Raw genomic sequence first — 16,578 nt, 5'->3', positions numbered from 1 at the left:
TATCATGCTCATTAAGACCAAGAACCTGCTAAAGTTCTGGCCACCCTATTCAAACCTTTCAAGTAAGTCTAGCGTTTAGCTTGTTTAATTTAAGACAAAAATAATAAAAACACTAAGCTTTAATAAGTGAAATTAGCTCTGCAACAAGGACTCACTGAGCAAACTGTTGGATGCTTTACTGCCACCAGGTGGCAGTAATGAAACCTGCTAGAAACTGTAAGTAGCTTTATGTTTATCTGGCTGTTTTAAATCACTGACCAGAGGTTAGAAATGCTGATCAGCGTCCCTCTGTCAGACCTAAAGGATAAGGAGGACCTTGCTTTATGATGGGATGATACAAGAAAGGCGAACCCGTTGGTTGCTATGGTGATTTGGCTGATGGAAATGCAAACCTCGAACAAACGGTCACTGTGAAGGAAACCTTCTTCTGGCCACACATGTACATGTTTTCATATCTACAGTGTTTTATCTTGCAGATATGACCCAGTCAGCTGAAATATGATCAGAGTTTATTATTTTTGATGTGAACTCTCTGCTTTAACTCAAAACCATAATCCCTGCAGCTGTTTGAGAAGCACAGGGTGAAAGCAGGCAATCATGCCTACATTGTGATGTGTGATCTATGCATGGACAAGAGACGGTGGAGATAAAAGTAGTTTAAACTAAAATTCAGAGTATTTTACAGAAGGAATATGTGGAGTTTCAAATCATCATACTCCAAGAATTACAATGTATTGGGAAAAAAAAAAATGAAATCTGATAAACTTTGTATTTTTCATTTTAAAGTACTGCTGAGCCACTGAGCTTCAATGAGGGATCGCTCTTCTGTGCTTTCGCCAAAAATCTAAGTTGGGTTTGTAAACAGATGCAGCACTGCTGTTATTGGTTTCACCCTGCACTTTAATCCAGTACAGAAACACAAAATATGATTGATGGGACATTTTACCTTCCTGGCTGTAATGATCTGGCACTGAGATGGTTCTCTGGCTGTGGAACACCAAACTAGTTCTTGGTAAAAATCCTCTACCAGCTCTGGTATAAGGGTGTTTTCACACCTGAGCTAGTTAGTGATTTAAAACGAACCCTGGTGCGTTTTCCCCCTTGGTGCAGTTTGATTATGGTGTGAATGTGATCCAACACCACTACCAGGTGTACACTGCAAGCTTGATCCAAACTCCTTCCCGTAGCCAGGTTTGTGTTGCATTGTGGGATGTGGTAAAGTAAACAAACTAATAAATAAAGCCCTGTGCAACTTTCAAGCTGTTTTGCCTGAAATAGTAATGATATGATTAAATCCTCTGTGTTTTCTACTAGCTTGGAACATGACATCTGCTTCTTGTATTTACATTTGGTTCTCCTGCCCTGAACACTTCTGACTAATAAACGGACTGAACATTCTTGCATGGTTTGTAATGACAGGTTCTGGTTCCCTTGGAGTTTTATCTGCTTTCTTCCTAGTGTGTGAAAGCAGCGTTAGTGTATGGTTAAGAAATGTTTCTTAAATGACCCTAGCTTTTACTGAACAGTCATTTCAGGAGCCAATCAGATCTCATCAAGCGAATCAGTTTCCCTTGGACAAAATGTAGGCTGTGAGCTGTCACAGCTCTTGACTATTTTCAACATGTTCATTCGTATCACATAAAAGTAAAAGAATTCTCTAAAGATTGAAGATGTTTTGCTGACTGCAGCTTTGGTATCTCCTGCAGCTTTCAGCATTTTTTCCCCCCTTGCTCTATCTTCTGCCATTTGTTTCAGTTAGGGGGTAATGCTTGCAGCTGTCAAACACAATTGGCTTTGGTGGTGTGAGGCTTGCCCTGCAAAGTGCGTTGGACAATAAGTTGTATTTTTCCACAGAGTTATTAGGGCATTATTATAGCAGCGCTGGAAGTGAACAATGCCTCATCGTCCTCACAGCCATACAATTAGAATCATCATTAATCGCTGCTATCAGCACATCAGTGGGCCGGAGGGGTTAAAATAGAGTTATAGACCACTTATTGGGTAATCAGTCAATGCGATTGCTTACTAAACTGTCTGTCATAGTGCCAAAATTGAGCGGCTGACCATTGGCTCAGCGGAGAGGACCGGAGTGTGAGTATGTGAGGGGAATGGTTATAGTTGCACTTTCTATTATCCGTTTCTACAGAAGATCTGCAGGATGCGTCTGTGTGAATCCTTTCGTGCTCTTGCATTCACTGCATGCAAGTAGAAAAATCATTAATGCAGTGGTGGCTTCATGTAGGGTTATACAGTGTCAGTTAAGAAGACAGTCAATCTGTTGTCCAGGATAGACAGGCAGGCATCTTTCATAATATCTACCTATATAGATTAAATAATATTGCTATGATGTGAATCGCATGATAATCGTCTCCAATGAAACCTTATGGAGCTAAACGGACTCAAATAGCTGACCCTTATCCACAAATCCCGATGAATAACACAATGAGCCCTGAGTACTTTCTATGAGAATAATGTATTGCCATTGAAATTAATTCTGCTATTTTATTATGCATAATAAATGGCAGCAATATCTCAGTCAAGTATTCATTCAGGAGCAAGACACAACTAAACAGGAAAATGCTGAGCAAGGAGTACTTTCTACGGAAAGAATGACAGTGTCCATGATTAATTGCAGCAATAGCTTTGTCATTGACCGCTGCCAGGAATAAAAAAAAGTCAATATAAAAGTACTGAACCAGGATTACTTTCTATGGAAATAAAGAAAACAATAATACAAAAGGTTATTGGCAGCAACAGCTTCATCGGTGGTTTCATTCTGGGAAGTGGCACAGCTTTTATTCGGAAATGCTGAGCCAGTGATGCTTTCTAGGTCAATTCCAGTCAAATGTATTTATATGTACAATAACACATCTAAAACAACCACAGTTGACCAAAGTGCTTTGCATAATAAAATATCACCAACTAAACAACAGAAAAAAATCAAATCTATTGAAGACAAAAAGGTAAACTGGTAAAGGCATCAATAAAATGATGACATACATAGAAGCATATGGCCACAAGTGCTGTCTATAAGAAAGGAAAAATAAAGATTATGCAAAGTCAATGGCAACAATATCTCTGGCATAAACGTAATCCAGTTAAACACAGGAGTGCTGGGCCAGCAGTACTTTCTATGGGAAGATAAACAGAATGCAGTCAATTGCAAATAATAATTGTTTTGTTCCTAAATGCAACAATCATTGATTTTTCATCCTGCGTGAATATTTGTTGCCAGATTAGACTCGACTGGCCTGCTGGGATACTACCGTCTGCATGAAAGGTCTATCAGGCAGAAAATTGATAGAGCAGTGGGGAAAGGTTTAAGGAACAGCATGTCTCAAATTTAGTGTATGTTCATAATAAATGTAAATTTTGTATGGGTTTGTTTTATGCTTTTTACCTGTTTTCCAAAGCAAGGGGATGTCCAAGAGGGTCAAACAATCCTTTCTCCTTCTGTTATTTGAACTATGGTTTCACGTAATTCGATTGCCGTGTTCAAGACAGAATTTAAGCGACCAAATGCGTTTTCCAAGCGCAACATTGTCCAGTTACTGTAATATAAGTAAAACAAACCTGTCAGCCCAAACCTATGTCAAATAAGCCCGAAGACAAACCCTGACACTGATTATCAGCACCAAGGGTGGCATGTTCTTCTATCCATAATCATTCATCAATCTCTGTCTCTCCTCAGATGACCCAGGAACAGTGCTCTCATAGGAACAATGTCCAGAGTTCAGAGAAACCACAAGTGTACAAAGTGGGAATATACGGCTGGAGGAAACGCTGCCTTTACTTTTTCGTCCTGCTGCTATTGATCCTGATCCTGATCAACCTGGCACTAACTATCTGGATCCTCAAAGTCATGAACTTCACCATCGTAAGTCATGTTTGCTATAGTTTCTGCTGCTGAAAACTCTGTTCTGTTCTTCTTTTTAATTTGATCTGTTGCCTGTTTTGTGTAGTTTCATACATTATATACCTTTATCATTGGAGGTCCTTTAAAGTCACTGCTGCTGCTCCACGTACACGTGACAACACTACACGCATTAGTCCATTTCAGAATCAGAATCAGAATCAGAAAAGCTTTATTGCCAAGTACGTTTTTGGACATACAAGGAATTTGTTTTGGCGTAGTCGGTGCAATACAATACAAATTAAACAGTATAAACATATCTACAATATAATATAAATATAAGTGCACAGTTTTAAGTGAGTGAGAGTAAATATAGAGCAGTATAAGATGCAAGAGCAATACAACAGTGCAGGTGATCATTGTGCAAGTAAGCAGGAGTCCAAGCTGAGCGTTAATGTAACGCATAGAGTTACAGGTTACAAGTGTCCTGTCAGCAAAAAAAGGGGGGGTGTGGGGGAAAGGGGGAATGTCAGGGTGGTTTCCGGGCTTTGTTAACCAGGCTGGTGGCAGATGGGAAAAAACTGTTCTTGTGGCGTGAGGTTTTGGTCCGGATGGACCGCAGCCTCCTGCCAGAGGGGAGAGTCTCAAAGAGTCTGTGACCGGGGTGGGAGGGATCAGCCAGAATCTTCTCTGCCCGCTTCAGGGTCCTGGAGGTGTACAGTTCCTGGAGCGACAGTAGACTGCAGCCAATCACCTTCTCAGCAGACCGAATGACACGCTGCAGCCTGCCCTTATCCTTGGCTGTAGCAGCGGCGTACCAGATGGTGATGGAGGAGGTGAGGATGGACTCAATGATGGCTGTGTAGAAGTGCACCATCATAGTCTTTGGCAGGTTGAATTTCTTCAGCTGCCGCAGGAAGAACATCCTCTGCTGGGCTTTCTTGATGAGGGAGCTGATGTTTGGCTCCCACTTGAGATCCTGGGAGATGATGGTTCCCAGGAAGCGGAAAGATTCCACAGTGTCAATTGTGGAGTCACAGAGGGTGATGGGGGCAGGTGGGGCTGGGTTCTGCCTGAAGTTCACAACCATCTCCACTGTCTTTAGAGCGTTGAGCTCAAGGTTGTTCTGGCTGCACCAGTCCAACAGATGGTCCACTTCCCATCTGTACGCGGACTCGTCACCATCAGAGATGAGTCCGATCAGGGTGGTGTCGTCCGCAAACTTCAGAAGCTTGACAGACTGGTGACTGGAGGTGCAGCTGTTGGTGTACAGGGAGAAGAGCAGAGGAGAGAGAACACAGCCTTGGGGGGAACCGGTGCTGATGGTCAGGGAGTCAGAGACGTGCTTCCCCAGCCTCACGCGCTGCTTCCTGTCAGACAGGAAGTCAGTGATCCACCTGCAGGTAGAGTCGGGCACACTCAGCTGGGAGAGCTTCTCCTGGAGCAGAGCTGGGACGATGGTGTTGAAGGCAGAGCTGAAATCCACAAACAGGATCCTGGCATAGGTTCCTGTGGAGTCCAGGTGCCGGAGGATGAAGTGAAGGGCTAGGTTGACTGCATCATCTACAGACCTGTTGGCTCTGTAGGCAAACTGCAGGGGGTCCAGGAGGGGGTCGGTGATGTCTTTTAGGTGTGAGAGCACAAGGCGCTCAAAGGACTTCATCACCACAGAGGTCAGGGCGACGGGTCTGAAGTCATTAAGCCCTGTGGTCCTTGGCTTCTTGGGAACAGGGACGATGGTGGAGGACTTGAAGCAGGCTGGCACATGACATGTCTCCAGTGAGGTGTTAAAAATGTCTGTGAAGACTGGAGACAGCTGATCAGCGCAGTGCTTCAGGCTGGCTGGTGAGACAGAATCCGGACCAGCAGCTTTCCGGGGGTTCTGTCTCCTGAAGAGTTTGTTGACGTCCCTCTCCTGGATGGAAAGAGCCGTCCTCGGCGTGGGTAGGGGGCTGGTGGGGGTTGGAGGTGCCAAGGCCCCTCTTGAGGTTGGGGAGGTGGGGGTGGTGGATTGTGGCTGCAGCTGTTGGGGGGCGTCGTGGGGGATGGTTGCAGGACTGTCCCTTTGTCTTTCAAAGCGGCAGTAGAACTCGTTCAGGTCGTTGGCGAGGCGTCGGTCGTTGATGGAGTGGGGGGCTTTCGGCTTGTAGTTGGTGATTTGCTTGAGCCCTTTCCAGACAGACGCAGAGTCGTTGGCTGAGAACTGGATTTGGAGCTTCTCAGAGTACAGTCGTTTGGCCTCTTTCACTGCCTTGCCAAACTTGTACTTGGCCTCTCTGTATATGTCTTTGTCCCCACTCCTGAAGGCCTCTTCCTTATCCAGTCTTAACCTTCTGAGTTTAGCTGTGAACCAGGGTTTGTCGTTGTTGTAACTCACCCTGGTGCATGATGGTACACAGCTGTCCTCACAGAAGCTGATGTAGGAAGTCACAGCCTCTGTGTACTCGTCCAGACTGTTGGTAGTAGTCCTGAACACATCCCAGTCTGTACAGCCTAAACACGCCTGGAGATTCTCCACAGCCTCACTGCTCCACTTCCTTGTCGTCCTCACAACAGGTTTGCAGAGCTTTAGTTTCTGCCTGTATGCAGGAATCAGGTGGACCATGATGTGGTCGGATTGGCCCAGTGCAGCACGTGGGACGGCGTGATAAGCGTCTCTGATGGTGGTGTAACAGTGATCCAGAATGTTGTCCTCTCTGGTCGGACATTTTATAAACTGTCTGTATTTGGGAAGTTCGTGGGTCAGATTACCTTTGTTAAAGTCGCCAACGACGATTACTAAGGAGTCCGGGTTGGTCCGCTCCACACTCAGTATCTGGTCGGCGAGCATGCGCTGTGCGACCTGCACGTTAGCTTGCGGCGGGATGTAAACACCGACCAGGATGAACGAAACGAACTCACGGGGGGAATAGAAAGGCTTACAGTTTATGATGAAGGCTACATTCTCTGATGATTCCACATGACATGAAACCACGAGCACTGAATATGTAAGTCGGGTTAATTATATCTTCTGGGATGATTAATTAGATGTTGAGTGCTGATCTGAGGTTAGCAGCTGTCTTGGAAATTCACAACAGATTCCAGTTATAATTTATTAAACATGTACCTAAAAAAATAAATAATAAAGAAAACTAAGTACACCCTTGTTTTCTTCCATAGGATTTAAAAGTATCTCTTAATTGATTGTCATCAGTGTGAAAAAATCTATGAAAAGCAGGGGTTTTGGCAGTGTGCTGGTCTGGAGCACTCAGTAAAGGTGTGTGTTATCATATTTGGGCTTTTCTGGGGACCTCATTGAGCTGAAGAGAGAGGCCCTAACTGGGTCATCAACAGGGCAATCAGAATCAGCTTCATTCAACAAGTTTATTCAACAAGGAATTTGACTTTGGTTCCACTTTGCTCTCAATAAATAAATGTAAAATACGAATATATTAAAAAAAAACACATCAGCAAAGCTACAACATAATGACAGAAAGAGAAAGGCATGAAGGTGTTGCAATGGCCTAGTCAAAGTCCAGACTTTCATTGAAATGTTGTTGCGAGTCCTTCAGAGGGCCATTTGGAAACAAATGTCTTCAAACCTCAATGAACTAAAGCAATGTTGCAAAGAAAGTGGGACAAATTTCCAACAATGAAGTCTGCCAGAAAACAACCACTGAGAACAATATGGATCATTGGGGGTACTTAGTTATTTCCAGACATGTTTTATATTTAGCTTATATAGTATTATATATAGTATATAGCTTTATATAGTGTTCTATGGCTTTCAGTGACGATGCTCACTTTGTTAGAGAACAATGACTTTGAATCAGTAGAGGAAAAAAATTATGATGTGGAGCTCCACAGGGTTCTATTCAGGGGTGTCTCTTTTTCAGTATTGCTTTAGTGCTCCCACTTGCTGAAATGCTTTTACAAAGAGGGAAAGAAAGTAAGTTACATTAGGTACGTGAATGTTTCAGGTAATTATGTACCTATTTTACCAGTGGATTACAAAATAGTGCTCAATTCTGGTTAGTGTTGTTTATAAACTACAAAAGAAGACAGATCAGCTTAGGTATGTAGATATCACACAGATTCTTAGGAATATGACATGCTGTTATTGCATTTAAGATGGCAAAAAACAGTAACTTTATAAACTGTTTGATATATAAACAAATTAATGGCATTTAACTTCTGCTTTTAATAATCTTGTCTGATTATGCATTTTGTTGTCTGTATGAAGATAAAAAAAAGACATTTAAGCAGTATTACAATTTGCTTTTTGACGTCATTTAATAATTGCATTAAATTGCATATGCAATTTAATAATTGTCTAGGTGCAGTACAGGTGCAGAGATGTTACAGGTCTGATAAACATGGCTGAAAGAAATGGTAACCCATTGTTTATTTTATGATTCAAACTGATTCCTTAAAATAGTTTCACAATTTTTCACCAGCTTTGATCTGCCTTGCCCACACAATACGTAAATGTACACATGCGTACCCATGAAGTCCAGCAGATGTGAGAAATCTGCACCTAATTACGCTTTTGTCTTTTATTCAGCAAGCACAAATGGTGCAGAAGTGCTTTTTCTTCTCAGAGAGCTTCAGGTCTTGACCTGATAAGGCACCTCTTTAAAACAGCATCTGACAGTGGGTATTTCTAAATAAATAAACTATAACGATGGTTTTATGCACCACTGTAAAATGATTAATTAGTGTAACTGATTTAATTAGGAATGAAAAGCATTCATTTAAGTTTAAAACATTGGATTGTAAAGCTATTTAATATAATACACAAATATTCAGTGGCTACATGTAATAAGTATGGATATATTTTTATTTCTTAAAAATATTCTTTTGTTTCTGTTGAGGGGTGCTGGCTGTGTGCACTGAAGGTCTCTGTGGACTCGATTCATTTTGTGCGATCTACATGCTGGTTTTTCTTAACATAAAACTATTTTCTCTGGCACTAATTTATTTATGGGCAGATTTTCTACTACGCTTCTGCCAACACCTCCATTAAATTCGGGCAAAAGGTGTTTAAGAAGCAGATCTGAACTTTGATAGCTACAGATGTGCAAAGTCTGGTTTGCACATATTTAAAGGGCCTAAAAGCTTTGTGAATGTGCCTCTCTGCACCTTTTATAGCTTTGCTTTACTTGATCTGGATGCATTTATTGATTTTATTAAAATTTTGTCCTGAACAAATCTGCCTTTTAGTTTCATCTTAGACTGTCAAGAAACACCCACCTTTGTGTTTCCCTCTGACATTAAATCTATATTGACACCGGGAGCAAATTTATGAAACGTACAGAACCAAGCTCTTTGCTTTCACAAAGCTCATTAATCATTCTCGTCCTCAAACATAAAAACCAACAACAAAGCGAAAGCGGTTTTACTTGCAAATATAAACCAAATGTACTACAAATTAACAGGAATATAGCTCATTTAATAAATAGACAGTAAACAAAACTAATTAAATCACGACTGCCTTAATCCAGTTGAGACAAGATTTTATTGTATAAATTGCAGCATGTGCATTTTTGTGCCCAAAAGACTTCAGGCTTCAGAAAACATGTAAAACACTTAAAATCTATCAGTGCCTGCAGAGCTGCTGTCTTTCCAAAGCTTTCTGAGATGAATTGCAACTGAGTCAGACCGTCTTCCTCTCCTCCCTGCTGTGCTCCTTCATTTTTACTATACCCCACCTTCCTCATTTGTTTTCACCCTATCAGCTGCACACATTGTCTTTCTGCTCGTTTCACTCCAGCACGCGGTAAGTGAGTCAGTAAAGCAGAGGCAGCACACACGTACAGCACACAGGAGCACGCTCACATGGTTGTTGATGTGAATAATACATGAGGCCCGCTTCACAACGCGGCTTTAATATGAGATCTACATAAATCAGGACAGACTTTCTCAGACGCTGAGCTGTGTGTTGTGACATAGAGCTCCAGTCAGTCTTTTAAATGTTTTTAATGTGTCTGCTTGATGGATTTATAGACTAAGAAATCTGGTAGATTTAAAAGGAGAAAAAAAAATAAAGTTGAAGCAAAGGAAGAAAGATTTCTACTTCTTCTTCTACCCCATCCACGTGACGTCTCAGTGAGAGCGAGCACATCCTTTAATCCAGTCACATGTTTCATTTTCCTATTTCAGACCAGAACTGTTCTTTTTGTGGCTCTACAGAAACTGTGCTTACCAAGTTTACGCTTCACAAAAACTAATTCTTAATTCACTTTGCACAGATTAAAACTGAATAATTCATGTCTGTGCCCCAATATTGACTAGTTCATGGTCATTTCTACACTTCTACAATGTTAACAGATCACTTTGTGTGTCAATTAGAATATTTTAGTAAGTCAAGTTGTAGTTTTCACAGTCTGGTCTGTGCCAGCTGATAAATTGGATTTACTGTTCTCTAAGCTGCGTTTCTGTTTTTTCCTGTTTCTTTCAACTCTACGATCACCTTCAAACGTCTTTTAAGCCACTTTATAATAAAATCTTCATTTCATTCACAGTGATTCTTGTCCAAAACTCCACTTGCGTGATTTAAGAGGCAACATCTGCACATCTGTTTGTTCGGCTAAACTTGCACATACAGAGGTCTCAGACAAAGTTAGAAGAAGCACCGTCTATCTGAGTTTCTTTCCTTTCGTTTGCAAGTCGAGCTCACGCAGGGTGCATGCATATCTGCATAGCCTTCTGCTTTTACAATTAAACCATTATTTTTAAATAGTGTTTGGGCTGGTAGACCATTATGGTTTGATTAAATTTAATGTCCATAATCAAGAAATATATTTTAAAAAGTGTGAAAGTAAAGAAGCAAGCACTTAGGAAGCTGAACTCGGGTAAAAATACATAACACTATGACTACCCAAGACAAAAGTGGTGATGGCAATGTTTAGGCTAAACAAAAAGAAGTTAGCATGGCTTAAAATATCAAACACTTATTGTTTATCTTTTACATACTATACTTATTTAGCGCAATTTGTTACCTGCTCTGGATTTTTCCAAACCACTACGCCTTTTGTGCATGAGTTAAAGTAACAGTAAAGGCATTTAACCTTGGAGCTACAGTTAGCTACCCAAGTTTTTACCTGCAACTTCTTGAGCCTTAAAGGAAAACTACTAAATTATTTTATGAAAATAACACATTTATATAGATATAATTCCCAAAACCATCTCCCAAAATAGTGTCAGTTTGTTATGAAAATGTTCTGCTTTTAGATGAACAGCACCTGCTATGCTACTGGTAAATTACTTTGCTAAACAAACTAAACTTAGATCCACTGCTGTCATTTAAAAACCGAATAAATTTGATTGCAGAAAACAACTTTCCTGTTCTGAATGGAGGCATTGACCTTGAAATACAAAGCCCACGAAAGCCAAGAAAGTTAAACCTGTGTCGCCAAAGCTATTTTAGGGTAATACACTCAGCAGAGCAGTTTCCTTGTATAGGTTCATTTTAAGAGCTGCTCAGAAGGGGTTATCTTTGAAGCAGCATTGATAAAAGGTATCCATAAGTAATACAACATGTGTAGAAATCCATAATTAATAAGTCTGCTGCATATATTAACTGTTTTTTAAACCTGAGTGTACAGGAAGTGGAGAAATATCTTGGATGGAGGTGGCAGAGCCGTGAAGGGATGAAATATTCACATAAACTGCAATTACAGAGATGAGTATGAATAATTAATGCTGGCAATCGGTGGACAGCACAAGATGTCCGACAAAGTGTAGGTGGATTTAAATCCATTTAAAATGAGCCATAGGATGCTGCACCCCACCATTTGGTGCAGGGAGCTTTCATTTAGTGTGCTGTGTTCAACATTTAGGCAAGCAGCACCACAGGTATGACTACCTCAGCTCTCTGCTGTTGGTGAGTGTTGTTGGGCTGTGACTTGCAAGCAAATGTTCTAAATAAGCTGCTTTCATTACTCTTTGGTATCCCCAAAGCATGGTGACTGATCACCAGATGGAGAAACATGCTACATTGTTTTTGCATTGAAAACAGAGATGCAGGTGTGGCCGGTCTACACCGGGTGGCATTGATGGTTTAGAGAGAAAACAGAAACACTTCAGCCAGAAAATCAGATGGACTGGAGGCTCTGACATTCTGAAGCTGTAAACCGAGTCTGTTTAATGACTGGAAGTTATTTTTACCTTTGCAAACTACACTACAAGTGGTATTTTCTGCATTTGGTTTGAAGGTTTAAGATCTTTGCTGGATATAAAGGTTCAGCCCTGTGTCCTAACTGGATTTTATGTCTTGAGTTGCTTACTTTATATCCCTTCATTTCTGATCGATCATCACTTCAGACTTTCGGCTGTAGTTTTCATGGTTGAAAGACCTGTTGCAACCGTGCTGTTGCATGAGCAGCCCTGTCTGAAGATTCAGGTCACAGACAAATGTCCTGACATTTTTGATTAGGATTTAGGATTTATTGCTCCATCATTCAGGGCAGGTTGCCCTGGCCCACATGCAGCTAAATGGGCTCAAACTGAAGTATGACGGTCTTTTCTATGCAGTCTTCAGACACAGAACCGAGTAAATATTCCTACACCTTGAACTTTTCCGCATTTTGTCAAATTATAACCTTAAACAAGAATGTTTATTGGGACTTTTTGTGATAGACCAACACAAGCTATAACTCTGCAAACCTTTGTCTATTCTCCTCGATAGTAAGTTCACTTCAGAATTTTCATCCCAGGCTTAAAGCTCTTTAGGTCCTACCCTGTCCTGTTTGTGTCTTCATCCATCTTTCCATCAGCTCTAAGTCACTCCTCATTCCCTGCTAAGGAAAAACATCCCCACAGCATTATGCAGCCACCACCATGTTTCATCATGACAACAGTGTGCTCAGGGGGTTAGTTTTCCACCACACAGAGGGTTTTGCAACCTCAATCAAAAGGATCTGTTCTGGTCTCATTTGACCAGATCCACTTCTTCACATGCTTGCTGTGTCCTCTACAGAGCATGTGGCAAACAAAGACTTTCTTCTTGCCACTTCAGTAAGGCTCGATTTGTGCATGACTAATAGCTGTCCTGACAATAGATTCTCTTACCTGAGCTCTGCAGCTCCTCCAGAGTTACCATTGGTATCTTCTCTAAATAATGCTTTTTTTTTGCAGCCTGTCGGTTTAGGTGAACGGCCATGTCTTGATTGATGTTCTCTAACAAACCTCTGAGGCCATCACAGAACCACTTGATTCATACTGAGAATAAATTACACCCAGGTGGACTCTGTGTACTAATTAGGTAGGTGACTTGTTAAGGCAATTTGTTGCTGTGAATTTTATTTAGGGGTATCATATTAAAAAGGAATAAGTAAAATACATCCCACTCTTTCTGGAGTTCAAATTTAGTTTCAATTCATTGCACATTTTAGAGTACATCTGTAGCCTTTTTTAAAGAAGCCAATCTGATTACCTTGATACAGCAAATCACTTTATTACAACACACACATAGGCAATCAAAGTAAAGAAGAATTTATAAAATAAATAACATCAAATGGGTTTTTTTTGTTCCATTTTCATCCAAGCTGGAGGCTGCGCCTAAAGCTAAGTGAGGTGGATTGCGTGGTACAGGTCACTGCTTTTTGGAGAAAGACTTGAATCCTCCAGGATGAAGCTTTTGCAACAACATCACACTGAGCCGTTGATGCAAAAACCTTCTGCCTTCTTGAATCTGTGTAGACCGTGAGGTGCAGCTAAACCTTTCCCTCTTCGGCAAAACACCAGCCCCGCAAAATCTCCCAGATGGATGTTTTGTTTTCATGTTTGGTGGCTTTGGAAGGCACGTTTCCACATAAAAGCTTATTAAGGCCACCAATGACATTGACTTGTCATCATTGTCACGTATAGTTCATGTTTTTCATTTCACTGTTCCTTCCAGAGCATTTAAAAAAAAAAATCAAATGTAACTAACAAATACACAAAAATGTGCTGCTTGATGAGTAATATTGTTGTTTTTTTTTTCCTTTTTGACATAATTCTGCTTATAAAACTTAAGTTTGGTGAAAATACTGAGAAATTCCCGCCGTCTTTGGAGCTATATTGTTCAGCCACATTTGGCTTAATTTCTGCCTAATGAACACGGTGTTGCTATGAGCTCCTGATATGGAGCTGTTAACATTCCTCTGATCTGTAGATGTTTCTGCAAACTCTCTGCAGCTGAGGTTCAGACTACAGATGTTTTCACAAAGGGCAAGTTCAGAAAAGTTTTATATATATTCCTGTAACAACAGAAGCGTCTGTAGCCTAACAAACTACACAAAGGTAAAGTTTTTTGGTCTGACATTATGTACTATTCAGGTCACTTTCCTGTAACTTACAGGCTACATGCTGGGGACTTCTTGACCCGAAAGGTTACTTTGCTGGAAATTAATGGGCACAGGCTACTTTCATGTACTTTTTGGAGCTTTTCAAGTACTCTTTGGTACTTGCCAGTAACCTGTAAATTCTTGAAAAGTAACCTGTAAGTTCTGGGAAACGACCCAGAAAGTTTCAGAAAGCTACAAGTAAAGTAGCAAGTTACAAATTCTGTCACAATAAAGCCTAGTCCCTGATAGTAACCTGTAGGTTTTAGAAAAGTAAAGCCCATTCCGGGAAAACAACTTGTAGCCTCCATAAGTGACTTGTTGACTCGAGGAAGCAACCTGTATGTTCCAGTAAAATATTCTGTAGGCTCCAGGAAAGTAGCCAGTAAGTTCAAAGAAGGTGGATCTATAATTTCTAGAAGAATATCCTGGGGTTCCAGAAATAACATGCTGGCTCAGGAAAGCTACCCTGTAAGTTCTGGTAGAGTAACGTGCAAATTCTGAGAAAATAACCAGCATGTTCTAGTAAAGTGACATGTAGGCATAGGGTGAGTATTCTGTGAGATGCAAAAGACCTTAACTGAGTTCTGGAAGTTACGTTAGCTCAGGGAAAATAGCCTGCAAATTTGAGGACAGCAAAGGAACATGTAAAGAAACATGAAAGTTAACAAGGAACCATGTGAGCAAGTAACCTCTAAGTTCTGAGAAAGTGATCTTTGATTTTGAGAAGTAACATGTTAGCTCAGGAAAAATGGCCTGTATGTTTTGGAAACTATCTTCTGGAAAAGTAATCTTTAGTTTTTAACAAACCAACCTTTAAGATCCAGAAAACAAACATGTAAGCTCAGGTAAAGTAGCTCAAGTTTCAGGAATGTAACTTGGAATAGCAACTTATAAGTACTGGGAAAGTGACATGTGAGTTGCAGAAGTACTGAGTTGTCTTAGGGCCAGTTAGTTCTGGGAAAGTAACCAGCATGTTTCAGTAAACTGGTAATGGCTCAAGTAAAGCAAAGGATTTGGTTCCTAAAAAGTAACCTGTCAGTTTCAGAAGTAACATGTTGGCTCAGGGAACCTAGCTTGTGAGTTTTGGGAAAGAAACAGATAGGCACAGGGAAAGAGCTCTCTAGGTTTCAGGAAAGTAACCTGTAGGTTCTGCGAACGTTTGTGCGATATTATGTATTTCTGTCATGACTTGTGAGCTGCTAAGATACTTGCATGCTCCTAGTATCAGCCATTTTTTTGACTAGGGGGTAAAACACATCCAGCTCTCAGATTTGCACCCCAGCACATCGAGTGCCGAGCTAAATTTGGCCTGTTGTATAAAGAGCTGTGATGCTTGTTGAGCTGGTTTATGGCAGTGATTTTGGCCTATGCAGTGCAGTGGAGAGTCATCAGTCAGCCTGAAAAATAATAGGATTTTTAATTTAACCTGTGGGTGAGACTGCTTGAGGTGTCCTAGAAGCAAACTGCTACTTTGTGGTGTTTTTCTTGTGCCCATAGTTATGTCTCCCTTGTTCACTTTAAAAATAGCCTTCATTATAAACACAAGGTCCTTGGAAGTAATCATCACTTTGAGCCACTGGTACAGCCTGTACCAGGTGTAAATGTGTGGTTTTTGCTTTGCTCTTTGTTTTAGAGTATTACTGAGACACCAATAATATTGTAGCATGGGATTTCTCAAAAACGTGTATAACTCCAGCAATTTTGTCTTGATGAAACTAGCATGTCAGTTTCATGCATGAGTGTCTTCGAGATGTGAAATGCAGTCATGGAAAACAAACTCATTTCTGAGTAGTTGTGCCATCAAACGTCATTAGAATGATTTTAATAATTTGCATTAGTTTGTCTTGTAAACCTGGTGCTAGAAGGGGCTTCCTGCTTCTATTGATCTGGCTGAGTTAAGCATCCTGAGATGATTGTTTGGTTGAAGACGTCCATCTGGAGCTGTTTCTATAGAGGGAGTACTGTCATGTACAGGTGGTACAATGGGAAATAAACACAAAGTTGGTTCTGTTTTCAGACAGCAGCTCAGTCATAAAACATACGAGGAGTTTCAGTAGGTAAAAAACTATGGGTTTGCTGCCGATTGTTGGCAGTGCTCACAGGAGAAAGGGCAGTAATTTCCATTTTGATTGCAGTCTGCCTTCCCTGCATCCCCATTGTGTTTCCCTCATGTAAAATACGGAAGAATAAGGAGAAGTCAGAGACGAGTAACCAGGCAGTTAACCGTGATGAAGATGTTTCTGATAATAGTATTTCCATGTCTTGTCTGTATTTGTTTCCAGTTGTATGCCTAGTGAAGGTATTCAATCATAGGTTGAAAGTTTTTACTCTGCTTGTGAAGGTATTTACTTAAGAGGTGCAATAGTAAGTTTATTTCTAAAACTGCATCATAAACTGAATTATAAATCAGATTTCTCA

General features: G+C 40.8%; 1 protein-coding gene across 1 annotated transcript in view; it reads left to right on the top strand.

Moving 5' to 3' along the window:
- sgcd (sarcoglycan, delta (dystrophin-associated glycoprotein)) overlaps nt 1-16,578 on the top strand; it is a 200,995-nt gene that overhangs the window by 37,494 nt on the left and 146,923 nt on the right. The window contains exon 2 of the mRNA XM_047378662.1: nt 3,692-3,877. Within this exon, the coding sequence (XP_047234618.1) occupies nt 3,692-3,877 (186 nt within the window). The remainder of the gene's footprint in view (nt 1-3,691; nt 3,878-16,578) is intronic.

The sequence above is a fragment of the Girardinichthys multiradiatus genome, chromosome 11, assembly GCF_021462225.1.
Source record: "Girardinichthys multiradiatus isolate DD_20200921_A chromosome 11, DD_fGirMul_XY1, whole genome shotgun sequence".
Taxonomy (NCBI): domain Eukaryota; kingdom Metazoa; phylum Chordata; class Actinopteri; order Cyprinodontiformes; family Goodeidae; genus Girardinichthys; species Girardinichthys multiradiatus.
Note: the sequence above shows the minus strand (reverse complement) of the source record. Positions and strands in the feature narration are given on the sequence as shown.